The sequence below is a fragment of the Callospermophilus lateralis genome, chromosome 10 (assembly GCF_048772815.1).
Source record: "Callospermophilus lateralis isolate mCalLat2 chromosome 10, mCalLat2.hap1, whole genome shotgun sequence".
NCBI lineage: Eukaryota > Metazoa > Chordata > Mammalia > Rodentia > Sciuridae > Callospermophilus > Callospermophilus lateralis.
In genome coordinates this window covers 82,222,865-82,249,061 of record NC_135314.1, presented here as the reverse complement: position 1 = coordinate 82,249,061, position 26,197 = coordinate 82,222,865, and the positions used below count along the sequence as shown (strand labels likewise).

General features: G+C 35.1%; 1 protein-coding gene across 2 annotated transcripts in view; it reads right to left on the bottom strand.

Annotated features, from left to right (window-relative positions):
* Positions 1-5,277: 5,277 nt before the first annotated feature.
* Pros1 (protein S) overlaps positions 5,278-26,197 on the bottom strand; it is a 105,668-nt gene continuing 84,748 nt past the window's right edge. Inside the window, exons 11-15 of one of the 2 annotated variants that reach the window (XM_076867816.2) lie at positions 25,814-25,981; positions 25,088-25,256; positions 18,900-19,051; positions 16,340-16,565; positions 5,278-5,641 (exon numbers count right to left, since the gene is read on the bottom strand). In XM_076867816.2, coding sequence (XP_076723931.2) covers positions 5,493-5,641; positions 16,340-16,565; positions 18,900-19,051; positions 25,088-25,256; positions 25,814-25,981 — 864 coding nt within the window. In that variant the 3' untranslated portion in view covers positions 5,278-5,492. The remainder of the gene's footprint in view (positions 5,642-16,339; positions 16,566-18,899; positions 19,052-25,087; positions 25,257-25,813; positions 25,982-26,197) is intronic. The other variant, XM_076867817.2, reaches the window with a different exon arrangement.

The window sequence follows — 26,197 nt, the reverse complement described above, 5'->3', positions numbered from 1 at the left end:
TCCCAGCCCTTTTTTGTATTTTATTTAAAGACAGGGTGTCACTAAGTTGCTTAGGCCCTCATTAAGTTGTTGAGGCTGGCTTTGAACTCGCAATCCTCTGGCCTCAGCCTCCAAGCTACCTGGAATTACAGGCGTGCAGCACCACGCCCAGTCATGAGCACTTTTTAATATAGCCAAATGCATATTTGTGTTTTGTTCAGTCACTGAGCCCAAATGCCCCGAACTGTAGTGTTTGGCTTATTGTATGTGTTTCACAAATAATTGTTGAATAGATTAGTATTGCCTTCCCAATACCTCCACAGTTATTGCAACTACAAGGTTATCTAAATGGGAGAACTGGGATAATTATGAAGCAAGCAAGAATTTAAAACTAACGATTAAACTGAGTTTTCTTCATTGTATATCCAAAATGTTCATCCCAAGGAAAGGAAGGTAATGAGAAGTGTTCTCACAAGTCTCCACACATTGAAGTTTGGTTGAATGGTTCCTAACATCATCCCACATAGTTCTTCATGGTCCTATCACCAGAAAGAGTCCACATCATTATGCAAGTAATTTTTCAATATATACCAACTGTTTAATCCCCTCTTTGCATTTGCTTCTTGAAAATCCAAAACTGATGCACCAAACAAAGAGAAAATGGGTTGCTCTGCATCAATCAAGGAGGTCACACAGAGATGATTTCTGTGTATTATAATCTGGTTCCAGGAGAAAAAGAAGGAGAGTGCACAGAGTAAAGAGATATCCATAGAGGCTCAATCTGTGGTTTGTAACTCTAGTTTTTCTTGAGAATCTTCAGATTTACTTATCTGTGATGGGTTCAGTGAATCTAATAAGAAGCCTGGGTTGAGATCCACTGACTTAATGACAAAACCCCTTGAAAGGGAGGGTTAGTTATTTGTGCTTTACACACAACTGGATAGCAAAGGAGAATTCTGATTTTAAAAATGTGCAGTAAGTTGAGTGAGGGAGATAATCCAAAAGCATTGTGGGAATGGTTGGAAAGAGAAGACTTGAATGTTGAAAAACTACTAGTTGGAAAACTAATAGAAATTAACTTTGTCTTTTTGGACCTAATTTATACAACACCTCGTCAAGCTTCTTTTTGGAATTCATTTTATCCTCCCCAGAATTTCCTGTAAATGTTTATTTCTCTTTCATAGCTCTTATCAAACTCAGGCTCATATTTGGATTACATATCTGTGTTGCCTACTGTTCCCTAGACTTTGATATAGTAACAGTTGGACTGGAACATTTTCTCCATTGTTTTCCAGGATTAGTATCTAGCTCAGAGATCTAATTACATAAGTGAGAATCAGTGTCAGCATCTGCACAATTTAATTAAACAATACCACATTTCTTTTCTATATCATTAAATGATAATATTATCAATGGATTTAATAACACAGTTATATAGAGTTGGATATAGAATTAGTACTATCCAAAATTGTTGGATTTGTTGGAATTGTTCACTTCAACAATACCATTTACTAAGTGCTGGGAAAACTTGTAAAAAATATAGAAACAGAGTAAAGTTTCAAATTTGGGGCCTGTAGTCTTGAGCCAGACATCCTGGCTTTGAATCTCAGTTATACAACTTGATAGTACACATACAAGGCAAGCTAAGACCATGGTTGTTCATCCACTGTGCCACTCTGTACATGCTGAGTTGACTTAAGAAGGCACACATAATTGGATGCTTTATCATCAGCTCCAGTCTTCAATATGACTTTATTTAAATTAAATTTTTTATATGTATTGTTTGGGAACTTCCAGATAATAAGATTCTTCCTCTGATAGTTGGCGCACTCTTCCATGTCTTCAAGTAAATGTGAGGAAGGATCTGATGTACCAAGTGGTTTCCCAACTGAGGACAATGGAAACCTCAGCTATGGAATAAGAGTTCAGATCCCATGGTTTGAAAATTTAGCAGGAAAGATAACTTTGTGGCATTGGCACTGGTAAATTTAAAATTTTATTATACTATTTCTTTTCCATGGAAGTAGGATTATCTTTGGAGAGGGCTTTTTGTGGCAAATAGGTTGGTAAGTTCACAGGATGCTATTGTTATCTACAAGAAAAGCGAGATGCTACAAAATGGCAAGTCCAAAACAGTGAAGAAGTGAACTATGGCTCATAAAATTCTGCTCAGCCTCATTCATCTGCTACTTGTTCCAAATCTCCCTATGTTCGGTTCCATTTATTTCTGAAAGTCTTAACTTCACATTTTGTTTCAAAATTTCCCACTATGATTTGACTTAGTAATATCTAGTTCTGCATTATTTATATTAATAGCATCAAAAAAACTTCATAGGATCCTGGCCCAGGTAACTGCCCTTTAGGTTTACACACTGAAAACATGAACACAAGACAGCCAGAGGCTAGCAGAACCTCCATTTATCACTGGATGAGCCCTTAAGCACTGCCTCTTCTATAGGAGAAGATTCAATTTTCAAAAGTTTTCAGAAAGTTTGAAGCAGGCAACCTATGTTAAAGATCACAATCCTTAGGCTGGAGTTATGGTTCAGTGGTAGAATGCTTGCCTAGCATGTGTGAACAAAATAAAGATCTAAATAAAATAACACCAACTTTGTTAAAAAAAGAGATCATGGTCCTTTATTTCTTAATAAGGAAAAACCTATTCTGATATAGGGGCAATGAACAAAAGTTTTATTGCTTCAATTTTGTAGGTCAAACTGACAAAAGCTGCTTTGTAACTTCAAAGAACAAAAACTTATAAATTTCTGAGGGCTGACTTGGGTATTGTCATTTCCTATTCATTAGGGTTTAGCCCTTCAGAACTTCTACTATCCTTTCATAGAGTAGGTGCTTGCTAAATATTTGTTTCTGAGTGAACTAGCATCCCTAGAGAATAGGTCTAGAAGATGTCCTCTGTTCCAGTTTTACATTAACAGAATATGAGAAATCTAATACAAAATTATTTCAAACACTATAGTCTTCTTCTATATGAGTTCAGCTCCTAGTGGCCACAGAGCAGGTCAAGAATTAAGGAAATTCTTTTTGTGGAAAAAAAAAAGAAATAAAACAAAAGTAAACTTTTTTTACACACACAAAAAGTTCTCTCTCTAGTAACACACCAGTTCCATAATCATAAAGGGAAAAGATGATTGGAAATACTTTGGAGAATTGAGCATGGAATGATAATTTCAGATGAGAACTGAAGTGAAAGACTCTCTTCTCACCTATTAACCATTGCTTTTACTGATCCACTATCCTGGCAAACAGTAAGTTCTAAGACTCTGTAACAGTACGTTTTCTGAGGTTGGGGTTGTAGCTCAGTGGTAGAATGCTTGCCTAGCATGTGTGAGGCACTGGGTTCAATTCTCAGCACTGCATGTAAATACACACACACACACACACACTCACACATTGTGGGTTTTCCACTACACAAAGCTGAAATTGCACCTTATATCCATCCCAGTTGACTGTCAAGAAATCACTTTTTTCTACCAAGTATTTAAAAGTGTAAATTTATATTTCTTGGCATTGATTATGATCAAATAAAAGATTCTTAGTTGAAGTAGAGCCTATCTCTAGCCATATGTGAATGCATCTCAAAATAGATGAAATTTGTAAACATTTCTTTGGATCTCCTATGAACATCATTGTATGCAGGAAGTTTTCTGCTTCTGATGTGAAGCAGATATTGAGATTAATCCCTGTAGTTGTACTTGTATAAGCCTTATGAAATGAGAAGCAGAGAACTCTACCAGAGAGGAAATACATTTTTTTCCTTTCTTCTGCTTTTTTTTCTTTTTCTCATATTTCCCTCAGTTTTTACCCTTCCTTGCTTTTTTATACTAACATAATTATCAATAGTCACTTGTCAATATATCCATCACACATAGTATACAGTGCTAATAGGGAGAAAAAATTCTCCCAGTAAGATAATCTTGTATAATTTCTATGATGTCAGACACCCATTGTTACTTTTGCTTTTCTTTCCTTTCTGAGCTCCACAACTAATCATCACTATTCATCAAATATTTGAGCTTTACCTGTCATTCAAGTAAAGATCTACTGTGCTTCATGAAAAGTTGGATGTATAATGTATAATTTTGTTTTGTTCAAAGAATTTTAGAATAAAGATATTCTTCAGGACTGGGGATGTGGCTCAAGCGGTAGCGCGCTCGCCTGGTTCGATCCTCAGCACCACATACAAAAAACAAAAGATGTTGTGTCCGCCGAGAACTAAAAAAAATATATTAAAAATTTCTCTCTCTCTCTCTCTCTCTCTCTCTCTCTCTCTCTCTCTCTCTCTCTCTCTCTCTCCGACTCTCTCTTTAAAAAATAAAAATAAAAAAAGATATTCTTCATGCATATTTTTAAAAATGTACATCAACTTATTATTTTAGGTGATGTAAAATAGTGAAAAACAATTTATTTTCTAAAATGTCAATGAAACATCTGATATACATCCAACATGAATAATAGGTTCAGGAGTGAAAAAAAAATTGTTTCTTGAAATGCATTCCCACCAAGTATGTGGCAATCTTACCTTTCCTTCTTTAATTACAAAGATACGATATTTACTATATTGCTCTGTGGTTATCCTTTTGTTAAAAATATGTCCTAGCTTTCATAGGTTTTTTTCCCCTCAACAATCACACTTAAACAAATCACACTTAAACTCTTCAAGTTGACCTGAAGAGAAAATATAAATTTCTACATGTATTTATTCTCCTTTTCAAGACTAAATATTTCTGTCTTTTCTAATCTAGAGCTTGTATAACATATTCAGCCAAATTTAAGGAATGTACCTACCCATCCCAGATTTGCACACCAATTCCAATGTAATCTAATGTGTCATCTTCAGAACCCAGTCCCCAAGAAGAAAGATTCATGTGTTGCTTTCATGAAAATTTGTCCCTCTTGATTTTCAAATCAGTAGATTCTAGTTCAAATGTGAATCCAGGTAAGAGAAAGATGAAGCCACAGCTTCCCCTGAGAAATTATTTTAGAATAAAGTTTGAAGACTTTCCATTTGATTCACACTCAATAGGCCACTATCCCTTCCCTCTTCTTCAAGAAAAAGAAACAAACAAACAAACAAAAATAGTAGCTGCCTATTGTGAATGGTATTTAATCACATGTGTTTTGTTTGAGTTTACTGCTTTGCCTTCTGAGAAAAATGGATATTTAAACACTAGTTCAATGATGATAAAATTGACTTTTACTCTTACAAAAAGTGAAGCAATGTCATGTGTAGCAAAAAATTAAAATTTAAAATTTTTGTTTCATTATTTAATTTCTAGACAGCAACAGAAGAATTTTGTAATGTGATTTACATCACAACAGAAATATTCTTGAAAAAAAGACCTTTAAAAATTCCAAAAAGGTCAAAGTACCACAATATAATCAAAAGACTGCACATCATAGATAAAACACACCATTTGTTATAGAGACTTAAGTATAATTATACTTGGAAAAGAGATACATTATCAGCAAAGAAAAGATGCTTTAAGAATTCTTCATGTTTTCCAAATTGATGGACATGAGTGAGATCTAATATCATTATGTTTAGAAATGGCTTCATCCAGATCCAATTCTACACCATTGATTTTCACTTCCATGCAGCCATTATAAAAGGCATTCACTGGTGTGGCATTGAAAGGTACATCTGTAAAAACAGAATATTCAGCTATTAGTCCAAGACTTTCTATATCTTATTTGCTTAAGTTAGAATAACTATTCAGACTTTCCATTTTCAACTAAATTCTAATCCTAAAGGATAAATTAATAATGATTTTACATGATTATATATATATATATATATATATATATATATATATATATATATATATATATTACGTTTGATATGGAATTCAGCATATCATGAGTTCCTCCAATTTTATAAACACAATTAGTTCCATTCAAATATCCAATCTTTTTTATATACCATGATAATCCTTTTTTAAATTATTGTTGTGATAAAAATAGAATTCTAGCCAGGCACAGTGGTGCATGCTTTTAATCCCAATGTCTTAGAAGGTTGAGGCAGGAGGATCCTAAGTTCAAGGTCAGTCTCAGCAACTTAGTGAGACCCTGTCTCAAAATAAAATTTAAAAGAGAGCTGGGGATGTGGCTTAGTGGTTATGTATCCCTGGGTTCAATTGCAGGTACAAAATATGAAAAATAAAAAATAATGCAGATTTTTATATTTTCCAAAGAACTAGTTTCTTAAGCATACAAGAGCAGGTCATAATAGAAGATTCACTTTCATGTAATAATGATATTGTTTTAAGCAATTTTACTAATTTATCAATGCATAGTTTAGGTTCACCTCAGGGCCTTTGTATACTTCACTATCTCCATCAAACTAAATGATTAATACTCAAGTAAAACCCATGGATTCCCAAGAATTTTAAAAGCATTTCACTCTTTGTTTTCTTTTTTTTTTGTCATGTCTTCTTCATGAATTTTAAATATCACTGTGGATATTCAGTATCTCTTTTTTTTTTTAATTTTATTTTTTTATTGGTTATTCAAAACATTACAAAGATTGCAAAATCACATCGGTTACACATCCACATTTTTACATAATACCATAATAGTAACTGTTGTATTCTGCTACCTTTCCTATCCCCTACTATCCCCCCTCCCCTTCCCTCCCATCTTCCCTCTCTACCCCATCTGCTGTTATTCAATTCTCTCCCTTGTTTTTTTCCCTTTTCCCCTTTCCCCTTATATGTAATTTTGTGTAACAATGAGGGTCTCCTTCCATTTCCATATAGTTTCCCTTCTCTCTCCCTTTCCCCCCCACCACTCGTCTCTGTTTAATGTTAGTCTTTTCCTCATGCTCTTTCTCCCTGCTCTGTTCTTAGTTGCACTCCTTATATCAAAGAAGACATTTGGCATTTGTTTCTTAAGGAATGGCTAGCTTCACTTAGCATAATACGCTCTAATGCCATCCATTTCCCTGCAAAATCCATGATTTTGTCATTTTTTAGTGCTGCATAATACTCCCGTAATACTCCATTGTGTATAAATGCCACATTTTTTTAAAATCCATTCATCTATTGAAGGGCACCTAGGTTGATTCCAGAGTCTAGCTATTGTGAATTGTGCTGCTATGATCATTGATGTGGCAGTATCCCTATAGTATGCTCTTTTAAGGTCCTCAGGGAATAGTCCAAGAAGGGCGATAGCTGGGTCAAATGGTGGTTCCATTCCCAGCTTTCCCAGGAATCTCCATACTGCTTTCCAAATTGGCCGCACCAATTTGCAGTCCCACCAGCAATGTACAAGTGTACCCTTTTCCCCACATCCTCGCCAGCACTTATTGTTGTTTGACTTCCTAATGGCTGCCAATCTTACTGGAGTGAGATGGTATCTTAGGGTGGTTTTGATTTGCATTTCTCTGACTACTAGAGATGGTGAGCATTTTTTCATGTACTTATTGATTGATTGTATGTCCTCCTCTGAGAAGTGTCTGTTCAGGTCGTTGGCCCATTTGTTGACTGGGTTATTTGTTATCTTATTGTTTAATTTTTTGAGTTCTTTGTATATTCTGGAAATTAGGGCTCTATCTGAAGTGTGAGGAGTAAAAATTTGTTCCCAGGATGTAGGCTCCCTATTTACTTCTCTTATTGTTTCTCTTGCTGAGAAAAAACTTTTTAGTTTCAGTAAGTCCCATTTGTTTATTTTTGTTATTAACTCTTGGGCTATGGGCGTCCTATTAAGGAATTTGGAGCCCAACCCCACAATATGTAGATCGGAGCCAACTTTTTCTTCTATCAGGCACAGAGTCTCTGATTTGATATCAAGCTCCTTGATCCATTTTGAGTTAACTTTTGTACATGGCGAGAGAAAGGGATTCAGCTTCATTTTGTTGCATATGGATTTCCAGTTTTCCCAGCACCATTTGTTGAAGATGTTATCCTTCCTCCATTGCATGCTTTTAGCCCCTTTATCAAATATAAGAAAGTTGTAATTTTGTGGATTGGTCTCTGTGTCCTCTATTCTGTACCATTGGTCCACCTGCCTGTTTTGGTACCTGTACCATGCTGTTTTTGTTACTATTGCTCTGTAGTACAGTTTGAAATCTGGTATCGCTATACCTCCAGATTCACACTTCCTGCATAGAATTGCTTTTGCTATTCTGGGTCTTTAGTTTCTCCATATGAATTTCATGATTGCTTTATCTATTTCTATAAGAAATGCCATTGGGATTTTGATTGGCATTGCATTGAACCTGTAGAGAACTTTGGGTAATGTCGCCATTTTGATGATGTTAGTTCTGCCTATCCACGAACAGGGTATATTTTTCCATCTTCTAAGGTCTTCTTCTATTTCTCTCTTTAGGATTCTGTAGTTTTTGTTGTATAAATCTTTCACCTCTTTTGTTAGGTTGATTCCCAAGTATTTTATTTTTTTTGAGGATATTGTGAATGGGGTGGTTTTCCTCATTTCCATTACAGAGGTTTTGTTGCTGATATACAGGAATGCCATTGATTTATGCGTGTTGATTTTATATCCTGACACTTTGTTGAATTTATTTATTAGTTCTAGTAGTTTCTAGTAGTTTCTTTCCCTTTTGGATCTTCTAGGTATAGAATCATGTCGTCAGCACATAGTGATAATTTAAGTTCTTCTTTTCCGTTTTTTATGCCTTTAATTTCTTTTCTCTAATTGCTCTAGCTAGTATTTCAAGAACTAAATTGAATAGAAGTGGTGAGAGAGAGCATCTCTGTCTTGTTCCAGATTTTAGAGGGAATGCCTTCAGTTTTTCTCCATTTAGAATGATGCTAGCCTGAGGCTTAGCATATATAGCTTTTACAATGTTGAGGTAAGTTCCTGTTATCCCTAGTGTTTTTTTGGGTTTTGAACATAAAGGGATGCTGTACTTTGTCGAATGTTTTTTCTGCATCTATCGAGACGAACATATGGTTCTTATCTTTAAGTCTATTAATGTCGTGAATACCATTTATTGATTTCCGTATATTGAAACAGCCTTGCATCCCAGGGATGAATCCTACTTGATCATGGTGCACAATTTTTTTTGATATGCTTTTGTATTCGATTCGCCAGGATTTTATTGAGAATTTTTGCATCTATGTTCATTAGAGATATTGGTCTGTAGTTTTCTTTCTTTGAAGTGTCTTTGTCTGGTTTCGGTATCAGGGTGATTTTGGCCTCATAGAATGAATTTGGAAGAGCTCCTTCTTTTTCTATTTCTTGAAATAGCTTGAAAAGTATTGGTATTAATTCTTCTTTGAAGGTTTTGTAAAACTCCGCTGTATACCCATCCAGTCCAGGGCTTTTCTTGGTTGGTAGTCTTTTGATGGCTACTTCTATTTCTTCCTTTGTTATTGGTCTGTTTAAATTGTGTGTGTCTTCCTGACTCAATCTGGGCAGATCATATGACTTAAGAAATTTATCGATATCTTCACTATCTTCTATTTTATTAGAATATAGGGTTTCAAAATACTTTCTAATTATCTTCTGTATTTCTGTAGTGTCTGTTGTGATATTGCCTTTTTAATCCCGTATGTTAGTAATTTGAGTTCTCTCTCTTCATCTCTTCGTTAGCATGGCTAAGGGTCTGTCCTTCTTATTTATTTTTTTCAAAGAACCAACTTTTAGTTTTATCAATTTTTTCAATGGTTTCTTTTGTTTCAATTTCGTTGATTTCCGCTCTGATTTTAATTATTTCTTGTCTTCTGCTATTTTTGCTGTTGTTTTGCTCTTCCTTTTCTAGGGTTTTGAGATGTAGTGTGAGTTCATTTATTTGTTGGTTATTTCTTTTTTTGAGGAATGAACTCCAGGAAATGAATTTCCCTTGTAAAACTGCTTTCATTGTGTCCCATAGATTCCGGTATGTTGTGTCTGTATTGTCGTTTATCTCTAAGAATTTTTTGATTTCCTCCTTTATGTCTTCTGTAACCCATTGATCATTCAGTAACATATTGTTTATTTTCCATGTGATCCAGGATTTTTCCTTCCTTCTTTTATCATTGATTTCCAGTTTCATTCCATTATGATCAGATATAGTGCATGGTATTATCTCCACAACTTTATATTTACTAAGAGTTGCCCTATGGCATAATATATGATCTATCTTTGAGTAAGATCCATGTGCTCCTGAGAAGAACGTGTATCCACTTGATGATGGTTGATATATTCTATATATGTCGGTTAAGTCTAGGTTATTGATTGTGTTATTGAGTTCTACAGTTTCTTTATTCAGCTTTTGTCTGGAGGATCTGTCTAATGGCGAGAGCGGTGTGTTGAAGTCACCCATAATTATTCTGTTGTGGTCTATTTGACTCTTGAATTTGAGAAGAGTTTGTTTTATGAACGTTGCTGCACCATTGTTTGGTGCATACAAATTGATAATTGTTATGTCTTATTGGTGGATGGTTCCTTTTAACAGTATATAGTGTCCTTCTTTATCCCTTTTGATTAACTTAGGTTTGAAGTTGATTTTATTCGATATGAGTATGGCCACTCCTGCTTGCTTCCGAGGGCCATGTGAGTGGTATGATTTTTCCCAACCTTTCACCTTCAGCCTTTGTATGTCTTTTCCTATCATATGAGTCTCCTGAAGGCAGCATATTGTTGGATTTTTTTTTTTTTTTTTTGATCCAGGTTACTAGCTTATGTCTGTTGATTGGTGAGTTTAGGCCATTAACATTTAAGGTTACAATTAAAATATGATTTGTACTTCCAGTCATGTTTATTTATTTATTTTAGTTTGGCTAGTTTTTACTTTTTGGTTATTTTCCTCCCCCTTTACTGAGATACCTCCCACTGTTAGTTTTGGGCACTATTTTTCAATTCCTCTTCTTGTAGTATTTTGCTGAAAATGCTTTGCAGTGCTGGTTTTCTGGCTGCGAATTCTTTTAGCTTTTGTTTATCGTGAAAGATTTTAATTTCATTGTCAAATATGAAGCCTTAATTTTGTTGGATACAGTATTCTTGGTTGGAATCCATTATTTTTCCGCATTTGAAATACATTTTTCCAGGATCTTCTTGCTTTCAAAGTCTGTGATAAAAAATCAGTTATTAACCTAATTGGTTTACCCCTGAATGTAATCTGCCTCCTTTCTCTTGTAGCTTTTAATATTCTCTCCTTGTTCTGTATGTTGACTATCTTCATAATTATATGTCTTGGAGTTGGTCTATTACGGTTTTGAGTATTTGGGGTCCTGTAGGCTTCCAGGATTTGGCAATCCATTCCATCTTTTATCTCTGGGAAGTTTTCTAGAATTATTTCATTTAATATGTTGTCCATTCCTTTGGTTTGAATCTCTATGCCTTCCTCTATCCCCATGACTCTCAAATTTGTTTTTTTATGACATCCCATATCTCTTGAATAGATTGCTCGTGGCATTTAAGCATCTTTTCTGTGTTGACTATATTCTTTTCAAGTTGATAAACTTTGTCTTCATTATCTGATGTTCTGATTTCTACATGATCTAGTCTATTTGTAATATTCTCGTTTGAGTTTTTAATTTGGTTTATAGTTTCCTGCATTTCTAGGATTACTGTTTGATTTTTTTAAAGATCTCTATCTCCTGGTAAAGCTCGTTCTTTGCCATTTGAATTAGTTTGTTTAATTCATTTTCAAAATATACTTTTATTGCGTGGACTTGCAGTCTCATATCTTCTCTAATATTCCTTTCCATCTGAGTTAGGTATGTTTTGAGTTCTTTCCCTATCCATGTTTCAGATGCTTCTAGGTTCTCCTGTAGATTTAAGTTGTCCTGCACTGTTTGTACTCCTTTTTTCCCTTGTTTTTTCATGATGTTCACTTTACTTTCCAGCTCTGTTTGACTGCTGTGTTTTTGCTTTCTCCTATAAATTTGTTTTGGCTTTGTATATCTCTGATGTCTCTCCTTTGTGGTGGGAGATTATGCCTAGAGATGTTGGACTTTATTGTACTTTAAAGCTGATTCATTCAATTTATAAAGGGCTTCCGGATTCTGTATGCGTATAGTGATTTGTTGTTTGTTCTTAGGACTTTATGTTTAGGTTAGGTGCTATGAAGCTATAAGGGTTAATATGTCTTGGCTATTTTAGAAGGTTGTTCTACTAAAGCGGGATACTAACCGTCGATTGGATCAGGGTGTTGTTAGTAGCTAGGTATTTAGGAGCCCTATAGATAGCCTCGAAACATTCATTTATTTGCATTTAGACAACTACACATAATGAAGGACGTAATGCTTGGGATGAAAGTTGGGGGGAAGGGGAAGGAAGGTGCTCTTAAAAAGAAAGAAGGAGAGGGAGATAGATAGAATAGAGGAGAATGGAAAGAACAATAAAACTTGAAAGGGGAAAGAAAGAAGGAAAACGGGAGAGAAAAAATAAAATAGAATGAAATGAGAAATAAAATTAGGTCTTAGAGATCCATTTTCTTCTCTTCCCGTAGCAGAGCTGTGCTCTCCAAGCTGAGTTTTGCCCTCTATGTGTCGACAGCAATCCCTGTAAGGCGGCTCCTGGGAGTCTCTCAATCCTGTTAGTCCAGAGCCGTTTCATTTCTCCAGCCCCTCCTCCCCTTCCTCCTGCCAGCCAGCCAGGTCATGCTCACCGGAGGCGGTTCCCCAAGGATCTGGTTACAGTTTCAGCCCCACCGCGTTCCCTATTTCCCGAATGACTGAGCACTCTCTCTGTCATTCATCTAAGCCCCAGTACTGTGGAGCTGTGGTCTGGGAGTCAATAGTTTAATTTTTCCAGACCCCTTTGGTGGGCACGCCCTCGGAAGCTGGCGGCTAAGACCTTGGGTGTCGCCACTGGTGGTAATGGGAGTTGGGGGTCAAGAATCCCCTCTGCTTCCCTCAGCCCCTACAATCAGGACCCCACCGCTGGCGGTAGGAGGAGTTCGAGGTCAGGAGTGCCCTCTGTTTCCCTCCGCCCCTACCGTCACGCCCTCTCTGTTGGCGGTTGGGGGAGTTGGGGGTGGGGAGTCTTCTCTGCTTCCCTCCGCCCCTACAGTCACGCCCACGTCACTGGCGGTAGGGTGAGTTGGGGGTCGGGAGTCCCTTGGCCCTTACGGTCACGCCCACGTAGAGATTTTTGAAGTTAACCGGTTGTCTGTATCTGGTGTGGGTGGGAGTCACACGACTGCTAAAGTAGATTCCGCTGGGAAGGAATCTCGTTGGCCGAACTCTGGTGACTTTCCCTCTTTGCTATGGCAGGCCCCTGGCTCCTTGCTGGAGTGTCCGAAGGGAGGGGTGGGACTGGCTTGTCTCTGGTCTGATTCAATCTCTGGTTTTAGTTTCGAATTCACTATTTCATAAAGGCTTGGTTAGAGTCCCTTCACGTCGCCTCCTGAGCTGGGTGGGCGGGGCCCGTTTGCCTACCGGGTGGGGCCATTTACAGAGACGGGCATGCAGCGGCTGTTTGAACGTTTGCTGCAACGGGCGGGTTGTGGCCTTTTGGCGGCAGCTGGCAGGACTGGACCTCTGTGCTGCGTGGCCGAGATTCACTCGTCTGGGACAAACTTTCACCTCCAATAAACTTACTAATTCCTGGCAGGTCTCCTTTTAGCGGAATTTTGCTAGGAGTTTCTCAGCAGGTAGAATCTAGGCGTATTAATGGGTCTCTCCGATCCCGTTAATGTGGAGGTACTGAAAGTGCTGCCTCCTCGCCGGCCGCCATGTTCAAATCCATGCTTTTCTATACATCCACAGGATATTTTAAGAATCCCTTTCAAATCTGGCTCAACATCATTAATTATTCTCTATTTACAAAAAAAGAAAACCTCTTACCCTATAGTACATATAATTATTCTGCACCAATTACAAATAAAACATTATTTTAAAAAATCCTCAGAATTATCATTTTTCCACTGAATTTAAATTAACATTCAATTTAATGTCTATTTTGTATATCAATAATTTAGCCATCTCATAGTCTATACTCTTAATATCTTCATTTTCAGTTTTCCTCAATTTTTCTTGTTTCTTTCTTTCAATACTTAATCATTGAAGTGAGTCCTGAGTGTTATTGCAAAGACACTGAAATTGTAGTATTTTTACATCTTTTAAATTTCTTGTTTGTTCAATTTCTTAAAATTATATTCAGCTACTTTGTGAATAAGAGTGCAGGTAGTTTCCTATATAGAATTCATTCATATTATCTGCAATTATGCTTCCTAACAATTAACCATGTTAATTAAACTACATCCAGCTAACTATGGTGGTTAATCTAGATTGTCAATCTGATTAGATTGAGAGATATGTAGAATCAAGAGACGTCTAGATGTGCTTCTGAGGATATTTCCAGTACGATTGGCATGTAGGACAGCAAACTGAAGTGAAGAACCCACCCTGAAATAGGCTGGGGGCCAGGTGAAACAAAAGACAAAAGGAAGCCTCAGCAGATGCAAACTGGATTCTTTTTCAGTGGGTGCATCTGTTGCTGCTTTCATCACCCCAGGACATTGGACTCCAGCTCCTTCACTCTTCCAACATGAACTCTCACCAGTGATTTTTCAGGGAATCTCTAAATTGGGGCTACAATTTTGTCTTTACTGTTCTGAGAATTCAGCTCTTTGGAGTGTGCAGCTACTGGTTCCTCTGGTTCTTCAGAGTGCAGATGGCCATTGTGGGTCTCTCCAACTTATGACTATGTAAGCCAATCTAATAAATCCCCTTTTATAATCACATGTACACATATTCTTTTGGTTCTATTCCTCTAGAGAACCCTAATACAATCTTTCTTCCTTCCTTCCTTAGAAAAAGCTAATACAATCTAACTTTCTTTCTTCCTCCCTCCCTCCCTTCCTTCCTTCCTTCCCACCTACCTGTCTGCCTACCTACCTACCTATAAGTTTTGGAGCTCATTTACTTCTGTTCCTTAAAACCTCAGATAAAAATTCATATATGCAAAATTAAGACCCTGAACATATAAAGCAGTACAAAGAAGGTTACTAGAAGTTCAGACATCAAACTCAGAATTTTCCCATGAGAATAATCTGCAAATAGTACTGAATAATGCTTCTAAAGAAAGCACCTCTTTTTATCATTTAAAGTAAAACATTAGTGCTAATTTTGTTTTTTCTCATATTAAGTCAAAATAAACCCATTTTTCCAGTTTTGCTAAATGGAGTCACTACCATGCAACTGTTCATTTCAGAAACCTAAGTTATCCTTATACCTGTCTTTCAATCATTCAATCCAATTGACTTTATTTCTTGTCTAAATCTATATTCATTGTATGCTATCCCCCACTGACATCACTGTAGCCCAGCAGCTTCCTCAGCTTCCCAATCTGTAAAATAGGGAAACTAGTTCCCTTCCTCATTGACTATTTTGAAAATTAAGTAAGTCAATACATTTGAAGCACTCTGAACAGTATTTATAGTGTTTTTTGTTTTTTGTTTTTGTTTTTTGCACCAGTAAATAGTAGTGTGGTTATTTCTGCAATAATTACTGCTTCTTCATCTGGACTACTCAATAGCCTCCAACACATCTCAGTTGTAGCCACTTTGCCTCCCATTTGTTCATCTAAAGAGAAATTTTTAAGTCACAATACTGATATACCCCTTCCTTGTCTAAAACATTTTAATGATTCTAATGCATTATATATAAGACCCTGAATAAAATATATACAAGCCTTCTACCTGTCTGCCCAGTTCATAGCCTCATCCTGCAATACCATCTCCCTTGCTCAATATGTAATACTTATACAGATCTGTGTATTTCTCAAGATATTAACACCTTCCCACTTTGCCCACACATGGATCCTCATCCCTATCATCTGGATAAATTCATTTAATCCTTCAAATATTCCATTTACATTCAGTGAGTCTCTTATTCAGATACATTGTTCCTTGATTTCATAACCAAATCAAGACCTCATTTTCAAACTCTAAAAGAAACCCATACTTTTTCTTCAGAGAAGGGATAACAATTTTAATTATATTGGTATGTTCTTAATCAGTTGTTTAATGTCTGTTTCTGTCACTAGATTGCAAAATCCTTAATATATATTTGTTTTTACTTTATCCCAGTACCTGGGATACATGTTCTTAATAAATAAAGGATAAATGATGGACAAACTAAGTATGAGTGAATAAATGTTAGATAAACAATTAATAAATAGAAGAATAATTATTGAACTTACAACACTATTATGTGGATGAAATGAAATGGAGTAAAACATTTGTTGAAACTGAAACCGTTCACCATTAAAAAATAATCAAACAAAAATGTATCAATAAAACATTGGTACAAGCAGCCAGGAGAAGAATACTGAATACTGGAATTTTGCTGTCCCTCCCAATGCTTTTTTACTAAAATTCTATACTTAATGTAGCATCAGCTGAAATAAAAATAGAATTTTTAAAACTGACAAAAAAGTAATTAGATACCTGGAATACCACCAACGTAAGTAGCAATTGTTCCTTCCATTGCTTTGTCCAGGATGGCAAGTTTACTTTTAAAGTCTGGAGAGTAGATGATATATGTTTCAAGTGGAGTCCACACCTCCAAATTGTTTCTATTGACTTTGAAATCCAGGTGAGATTGTTGACTAGAACATAGATTTACAGCGTCTATTCGAGATACCACCACATTTTCAATAGATACTATAATATCCTGAAGAACAGAGAAGACACAATATAAGCAAGTACTAATAGTAATGCCACTTACGAGGCTTTTGAGTTTTGAAATTCAAAAACTGAATTTCAGTGGTTAAAAAATAATGTATTCTAAATTTAAGTGAAAAATTATTATTATAATAATCACGATTTTAAAATATATATATTAACTTTACAAAATTCAGGCTTAGCTAAGTTGTAAATATACACTAGCTTCTGAAAATTCCACAAACTAACAGAATTGTTTCCACCAATGAAAGGAATCTAAAGTAGTATTTTAAGCAATATCTTTGTTTGTGAGCCTTTCTAACTTAGAAACACACATATGAAAAAGAATGAGTTGAAGAGACTAGGAAAATTTTAAGTGCTTTTGTAAAAAGGGTTGTTTGTGTCATACAAGAAATTATAGATCTGCATGTAAAGTAAGTAAAAAGGCCCTAAGAAGTACATACCCACAGGTAACCTGCAGGAAGTTTCAGAGTACTGACTAGAAGAACTAGAAGATTCTCCAAAAAAGAAATGTATGCATTTTGCTATAAACTTTTCTGTTGCTATAACCAAATCACTCAACTTGTTGAGAGTGATCTATGCAGGTAGCTTAGAGTGGGACAAAAGAAATATAAAAAGTAGGAGAGAGAAAATAAAATTGAAGGAAGACAAATGTTCTCAAGCTTTCCAAGTAGTAAAAGATAAGCGTGAAATGTTTCTTTAGGAAATAAAGACATCTATTTTAGGTAAAAAATTCTATACTTCACAAATACAGGTCCTTTGAAGAAATCTGTTACAAAAGTCTGTGTTTCAAATGTCCATATCGTTAAATTCATTAAAAGAGACTCTCACTTGAGATAATGCTCCTTATGTGACAGGATAAAGAAAAAAAAGGGAATAAAGATGGGGATCATAGGTGAAAACTAATAGAGAGAAGAAAGGAATCCAGAGGGAAGGAAGAAGGGAGCATGGGGGAATGCTAGGGAACAAAAACTACCAAATTAGGCTATGTCCATTACTAATATATGACATAATTATATACATATACATAATAATTATATGCATAATTATATATAATTATAGTGCACTCATTGAAATAATAATAATAATACTATAAGAGAGTTCATAGAATAGAACAAGTGAGTCAAGGAGGCCAGGAAGAGGAGAGGAGAGGGAAAGGGAAGGTATTAGGAAATAAGTTTGATCAAATTATGTTATGTACATGTATGAATACGGTACAATGAATCCCACAAATATGTATAATTATAATGCACCAATGAAAAATTTTAAAAAAGTAATAATGCTTCAAAATCATTAATGATATGTATAATATTCTTATGAAATATTGCACATAAATCTTGAGAAGGAGGAACCATGGAGACCAATTCAGAATAAAATAAATATAAAAGAAATGGCATGCATTAACATCCTCCATTGCATAAATGTAGTGCTGAAGAATTCTATTTTGTTTACAAAAACAAATAAAGAAGCAAATAAAAAACTAAAACCCCAATGTTCCTTGTAGGCTAGACATTAAAAAAAAAAAAAAAAAAATCCCAACAAGAACGCTTCAGCTTGCTTAATTTAACCACCAGAAATGCTCTCCAAATCATCTTTCCAGTTGCAACAGAACCACCTTTTTTTCCATTGCTGTAGCATTATTGAATTATGTGTCTTTTTCAAAAGCTACTAATAACATTCAAACCAATTTTATTGTAAACATAAGTTGCCTGCTGAAATTTGTTGGAATCAACAGTGAATGGCACACAGACAGAACTATTAGCCTCTAATAGAAGCTTGAATAGTATAGATCTTCTTATAACTTTCATGTTTCCTTGTATCCAAGACTTTCCTTTTCTTCCTCCTGATTTCAGATAAGAATTGACAGCAAGTAGTCAAGTGAACCCGTCTTAGTTTTCTCTCATCTTTCCTAATTTACTCATGCGAGAAAAGATTCAGAGTGCAAGAAAGCATAAATCATCATAATTATGCATTGAATATCTAAGAGTGGATTGTTATCAGACTCATTTCTATTTTATTAGTATAGGATAATTCCCACATGCTTCAAGGATTCTGAATAAAGATGGATCTGTACATACTCTGTGATGGCTCTAATCAGCCCATGAGTCTGCCTAATCTTAGCTATAGACATAACAGGCTTTTGAGTCTCCCCTTCTATTACTTCTCATTTGAGATCTGAGAAATAAGCCAACAAAGAGTGATTGTACCAATCACTTTATATGTCATTTAATCTTCAAAATAGCCCTTCAACATAAATATCATTATATTCATTTAAGAACACACAGACAAAAACAAGGCTCATACTGGTTTAGAGTAAAGTTACCTGAGAATTTCCAGAGCTGGAGTCCACTAAGGACAAGGCAAAGGGCACTGTGTTACCAGAAACTAAGGCAACCATGACACCAGTGCCTGTGGATGGGCGGATATTCAAGGTCACATTCACTTGCCAGTCTTCAGCATTGGTTATGTTATCTGCTTAAAACAATGAAACAGAAGCCAGATCAATGTACTCCTAAAGTGCACCAGAGAAAATCTATTATAAAATTATTAATATTCAAGGATGGTTTGTGTAATACTACAGGTCTAATTTCCTTTCTCAATGAACTATCTAAAATAGGTAAAATAAAAGTTTTTTTAAACACAGATCAGAAACACACCAGTGGAGCCCCATTCTTCTATTTGTCCTAGAAGAAAATCCAGATTGTGGTGTTAAGATCTTTTATGAGTTTTCCCTATTGACTCCTTAAGAGCTCTTCCTTCTCTCTTGCATATTCACCAATGTTCAAATTTCAGAGTGGTCATGTTTTAAAGTGCACATTTAGAAGGATGTTCTGAAGATGCATTGGAATATTTCTGCCAGAAAACTTGGGTCTAGCTGCCATAATCACCAATAGTCCTCCTTCTAGAACACTGGAAAGGACAAATATGACTCTACACACATGGGGGAGGTACATGGTTTGATAGAGAAATACTGTGAAATCAAAAGTTAATGAAATTAGAAGAGAAACTCTTGTCCTCTGATTCCTCTGTTATCATACTTCATCATTTTTTCTTAATTACCAGGTTAATTGTTCATCAGAGTGAAGGGCAAGCTCCAGGAGGTACATGTCTCTATAATTACTTTGTTTTCCAGAGTAGAATATCAATAAATATTTGTTGAGTTAATATGTTTCCAAAGTACAGTAACAATTACATGAGGACAGTTCAGTCAATAACAGGCCACACATAGAATGATGGTCCCATAAAATTATATCAGCTGGTGACATAGTAGCCAGTACAGTTTGTGTAAATACATTCTATAATGTTCTCACGATGACAAAAGCACATAATAATGCACTTCACAGAAGATATCCCAACCATTAAGCTCCAGAAATAGCAACCTTAACTAACATTGAGAACTGCAGTTGAATTGCTAAAAAAATTACTTAGTGCCCTTGAAAGGGGGTGAATATGAACAGAAAAATAATTTTCCTTTGTCAAGATGTTCTCCCACTTAGCCACATGCAATGCCACTGTATTTAATGAAATAATCTTATAATTTCCATCAAGAAGAGAACACATATATAATTATCATGAAATAAGTAAAATTCAGCAAGGGATAGTAGTAACAAACTCAAAATAAAATTAATATTGAAATACACAAAATTTATAATGTAAAATTAAATATTAATTATAAAGTAGGTACTTTCCAAGTTATCCATGAAATAACTAATTTTTTATAAAGGTAATTTTTTTCAGGTATGCCATAACTCGTATTTTCATTTGCTTATCAGGATCCCCCCCATATTCATTCATCAACCCATTCAAAACATTTTTTGAAAATTTTGTACATGCAAAACAAAGCTAAAGTTAAAGGCATTGTATCAATTTACATTAGGAAAACAAATCATTGGTAAATATTTTTAAGTTACAAATAAACACTCATTATATTTTTTAAACAGTGATATTAAGATAGATTTACTTAACTTAATTTATAGTGCAAAGGGATAGTAGCTATAATAATAAACTCTTAACAATGAAAAAGACAATCAAAAAAATAAAATGTACAAATAGTAATAAACATGGAGAGATATTCATATCAGTACAAATTAGAAAAACAATATTTAAAATAACACACAAAAAAATCAGGTTTTGAACGGTTAGATTGGAAACAGATTCCAAGTAAAAACTTTCTCCTTATTTTGGTAAACATATTAATTAATATAAAGATTTTTGGAAGAGAATGTAATTAAGCCTATGATAATTATATATTTGCATGACCTTTGATGATGATATCTAAGATGCTTTCCTACAGAATTAACCACATAAAGATTATAGGGTGTATGCTCATGGATGTTCACAGAAGTTTTATTTGTAAAAGTAAATATGAGTCAGTCTGGGAAACCAACATGCTCCATTTAGGCTATAGAAACCTGAAAGGGTACTATTCCCACTTCGATAATAACAAAAACCAAATTATCTGTATGATCACAATTTTTCTTGAACTAACAAAAAATTAAAGTTGCAGAGCAACCAACTAATCAAAACATAAAGAAAGATGCATCCAAGGAGAGATGAGAACAAATTCTTACCCAGAAAGACACTGGATACCACACAATTGGGTAAGAATAATTTAAAAAGTTGCAAAATAATTAAGTACATGCATGGAATGGTGTGAGAGAATGGAAATCCTAAGAACTGCAGACAAAAGGAAAATTGATACCCCATCCGTAGACTCTTTTCCATGGACCTTACTGGGTCCTCAAAAAAAAAAAAAAAAAAGATGGCGGGGGGCAGGGAAAGAAGCTAAATAAAGCCTTCCCCTAGCACAACCTTGAGATCCATGTTAACTTCAGGAAAGGTACAAAATCACAATCTAGAGCTTTCTATGTTTCCTCTACACAGGAAGAGTTTTAAAGCACTGGGGAAAAGGAAAAAAAAACACATTGTCATTAGAATACATATAAAGACCCATAGCACCTACAGATTAGGGAAAAACAAACCAAGGAAACCTACCATGGATATGGAACAGGAAAACATTTTAAGTACTAACCATTAGACACTTATCTTACTGGTAGAGGAAGCAATGAAAAGTCCATACCACTGACACCCTAGGATATAAAGATAATTAAAACTGAATCTGTTTCAGAACAATAGACAATATTCCACTGATTTCCAAGCCCTTTCAACCATGTTAACAAATTTCAAGAAATAAGTACGAACATTCTGCTGGTGGTGAGCAAGACCATGAAGAGATATTTCTTGAAACATATAATAAAGCAAATATCTAAAATTGAGTCACTATTTTTTTTATTAATTTTTATTGTTGGTTGTTCAAAACATTACATAGCTCTTGATATATCATATTTCACACTTTGATTCAAGAGGGATATGAACTCCCATTTTTACCCCATATACAGATTGCAGAATCACATCAGTTACATATCCATTGATTTACATATTGCCATACTAGTGTCTATTGTATTCTGCTGCCTTTCCTATCCTCTACTAACCCCCCTCCCCGCCTCCCCTCCCCTCTTCTCTCTCTACCCCCTCTACTGTAATTCATTTCTCCCCCTTATATATTTTTTCCCTTTCCCCTCACTTCCTCTTGTATGTAGTTTTGTATACCCCTGAGGGTCTCCTTCCATTTCCATGCAATTTCCCTTCTCTCTCCCTTTCCCTCCCACCTCTCATCCCTGTTTAATGTTAATCTTCTTCTCATGCTCTTCATCCCTACTCTGTTCTTAGTTACTCTCCTTATATCAAAGAAGACATTTGGCATTTGTTTTTAAGGGATTGGATATCTTCACTTAGCATAATCTGCTCTAATGCCATCCATTTCCCTGCAAATTCTATGATTTTGTCATTTTTTAATGCAGAGTAATACTCCATTGTGTATAAATGCCACATTTTTTAAAATCCATTCGTCTATTGAATGGCATCTAGGTTGGTTCCACAGTCTTGCTATTGTGAATTGTGCTGCTATGAACATGGATGTAGCAGTGTCCCTGTAGTATGCTCTTTTTAGGTCTTTAGGGAATAGACCGAGAAGGGGAATAGCTGGGTCAAATGGTGGTTCCATTCCCAGCTTTCCAAGAAATCTCCATACTGCTTTCCAAATTGGCCGCACCAATTTGCAGTCCCACCAGCAATGTACAAGTGAACCCTTTTCCCCACATCCTCACCAGCACTTGTTGTTTGACTTCCTAATGGCTGCCAATCTTACTGGAGTGAGATGGTATCTTAGGGTGGTTTTGGTTTGCATTTCTCTGACTGCTAGAGATGGTGAGCATTTTTTTCATGTACTTGTTGATTGATTGTATGTCCTCCTCTGAGAAATGTCTGTTCAGGTCCTTGGCCCATTTGTTGATTGGATTATTTGTTATCTTATTGTCTAATTTTTTGAGTTCTTTGTATATTCTGGATATTAGGGCTCTGTCTGAAGTGTGAGGAGTAAAGATTTGTTCCCAGGATGTAGGCTCCCTATTTACCTCTCTTATTGTTTCTTTTGCTGAGAAAAAACTTTTTAGTTTGAGTAAGTCCCATTTGTTGATTCTAGTTATTAACTCTTGTGCTATGGGTGTCCTATTGAGGAATTTGGAGCCCGACCCCACAGTATGTAGATCGTAGCCAACTTTTTCTTCTATCAGACGCCGTGTCTCTGATTTGATATCAAGTTCCTTGATCCACTTTGAGTTAACTTTTGTGCATGGCGAGAGAAAGGGATTCAGTTTCATTTTGTTGCATATGGATTTCCAGTTTTCCCAGCACCATTTGTTGAAGATGCTATCCTTCCTCCATTGCATGCTTTTAGCCCCTTTATCAAATATAAGATAGTTGTAATTTTGTGGATTGGTTTCTGTGTCCTCTATTCTGTACCATTGGTCCACCTGCCTGTTTTGGTACCAGTACCATGCTGTTTTTGTAACTATTGCTCTGTAGTATAGTTTGAAGTCTGGTATCGCTATACCGCCTGATTCACACTTCCTGCTTAGCATTGTTTTTGCTATTCTGGGTCTTTTATTTTTCCATATGAATTTCATGATTGCTTTCTCTATTTCTACAAGAAATGCCGTTGGGATTTTGATTGGCATTGCATTAAACCTATAGAGAACTTTGGGTAATATCACCATTTTAATGATGTTAGTTCTACCTATCCACGAACAGGGTATATTTTTCCATCTTCTAAGATCTTCTTCTATTTATCTCTTTAGGGTTCTGTAGTTTTCATTGTATAAGTCTTTCACCTCTTTTGTTAGGTTGATTCCCAAGTATTTTATTTTTTTTGAGGATATTGTGAATGGAGTGGTTGTCCTCATTTCCATTTCAGAGGATTTTTCGCTGATATACAGGAATGCCTTTGATTTATGCGTGTTGATTTTATATCCTGCCACTTTGCTGAATTCATTTATTAGCTCTAATAGTTTCTTTGTAGACCCTTTTGGGTCTGCTAGGTATAGAATCATGTCATATGCAAATAGTGATAATTTGAGTTCTTCTTTTCCTATTTTTATGCCTTTAAAAATTGAGTCACTATTATGAAAAACTTAATAACTGGTCAGTCATGAAAATATTTTTAGCAACCTACCCCCTACCTTTTGCAGAAGCTCAATTGTATTAGCACATTTTCTGTTGCTATTAAAAAATATCTGAAGATAGTTTGTTGGGTACACAGTTTTGGAGGTTGAAAATCCAAATAGGATGACGCCAGCATTGGTGAAGGCTTCAATGCAAATTGCATCAAGGAAGCAGAGTGTGTGAGAAGGGGCAAGAGCTCATGAGAAGATATGAGCCCAGAGAAGTGGAGGGCCAGTTTTCCTCTTTTGTTAAAAACCATTCCTTGAGAACTAACTCATCTGTTTCTACTCATCACTAGATTCAATCTCTCCATAAAGGCTTTCAAAAGAAGAGGTGTGCTCATTTCTAGGTATATGTAGCATTTACCTCAGTCTCTATAGTGCTCTGTAAAATGCCCACCTTATCTATGCTAAAAAAACTACATAATACACCAAGACATGGATAATGCAACAGTCAATCAAGAGACACAATAGTAAACATGCCAGACTCAGCTATGACATAGATGTTCGAACAATTAGGGAATTTTAAATAATTGTGGTGAATGTGTTGAAAGTTTGAGTGAACAAGCTAGACAATGTATATGGACAGATTGACAATTTCAGTATGTTAAGGAATTATCAAGTGGAAATGTTAGAAATGAAGATGAATCCCTTTGATTAACTAATTGAAGACTCAAAACAACAGAAAAATCTGAACTTTAAGATACATCAATCAAATCTACCCAAAATTAATCAGGCTATGTGGCAATAAACTGTAAACAATAATATAAGCATATTCAACTGCCTTTATATATGTATTAATATTCCAGAAAATTAAGTGTATAACAGTACAAATAAGTCTATGCCTGACACATAGTACTCAAGAAAGTTTACTGAATAAATTATGGCTGTCTGTCAATGAATAAATTTAGTTACCAATGAGAAAAGAGAAATAAAATGAAAAATCACTTACTATAGTCTATGTTAAATTGAGCAACTCCAGAACCAGGATAGTAGGAACCCTTCTCCACAGTGACAAAGCAATGTTTATTTTGTTTTTCTTGAATGATCTCCTTTACTCCTAAAGCTCCTTGATTCATCAAATTCCAGCCTCTTATACATCCATCTAGACGAGGGTTAATCTAACAAATCAAAATACAGGTCAGAAGTACATTTTAAATTAAAGTCAGACATAAATATATTGATTCAAGGTATAGGTTTCATTTAGATGAAAAACTTTTTCTTGATTTTTAAGGTATTTTAAATGTTTTGAATTTAATCTCAATTTTTCTTTTTGAGACATTTTTCACATGAATAGTCTTTGGACCAAGTATGTTTTTTTTAAATTTTTTTTAACAGCTGAGTATGGACTATTATGATGTTAACAGAGAATTGACATTTGAGGATTTAAAAAAATCTACTTCTCCATGAGTAATTCTGGGGACTTAAATGGGCAAAAAAAAAAAAAAAAAAAAACAAAACCCACAACAATCTAAAAACACACCAATCATTTTCTTATTTCCTTATTCCCTTAATTTCAAGAGTCACTAATATTATTTTTTTCATATTCAATTCAAGTTGTCACACTTAGTTTATCTAATAAAATAACTTCTGTTGACTTTTGGGGAAACAAATCTTCAAACCTATTATAGACAAAAGGAATTCATCCATGATAAATGACATAAGTTTGGATTATTACCGGTTTAATGAGTGCATTTTCTACTTTCCGAGGTAATCCTGCAAAGTATATTTTGGTTTCCCGAAATCCATTTGTAGGTTTAAAAAGGGACCCTGGCTTATTTATATTCATCACAGCTTCTTTAGCTATTTTAATACTGATGCTGTGTTCTAATTCTTCCACAGACACCTACAATTAAAAACAAAAAAAAATCATTAAACAAGCAAGCATTGCTACATGTCATTTGAAATACTAGACTTAAAATCCTATTATTCCAATAAAAAAATTAAGTACTTATTTTAATGTAATTATTAATTTGTTTCAACCCATTTGGAAAGTCGAATCATGATTAATATGACAAAATGTGTTTTAAAGTGATAGTACTTGATTAAAAATTAAATGTAC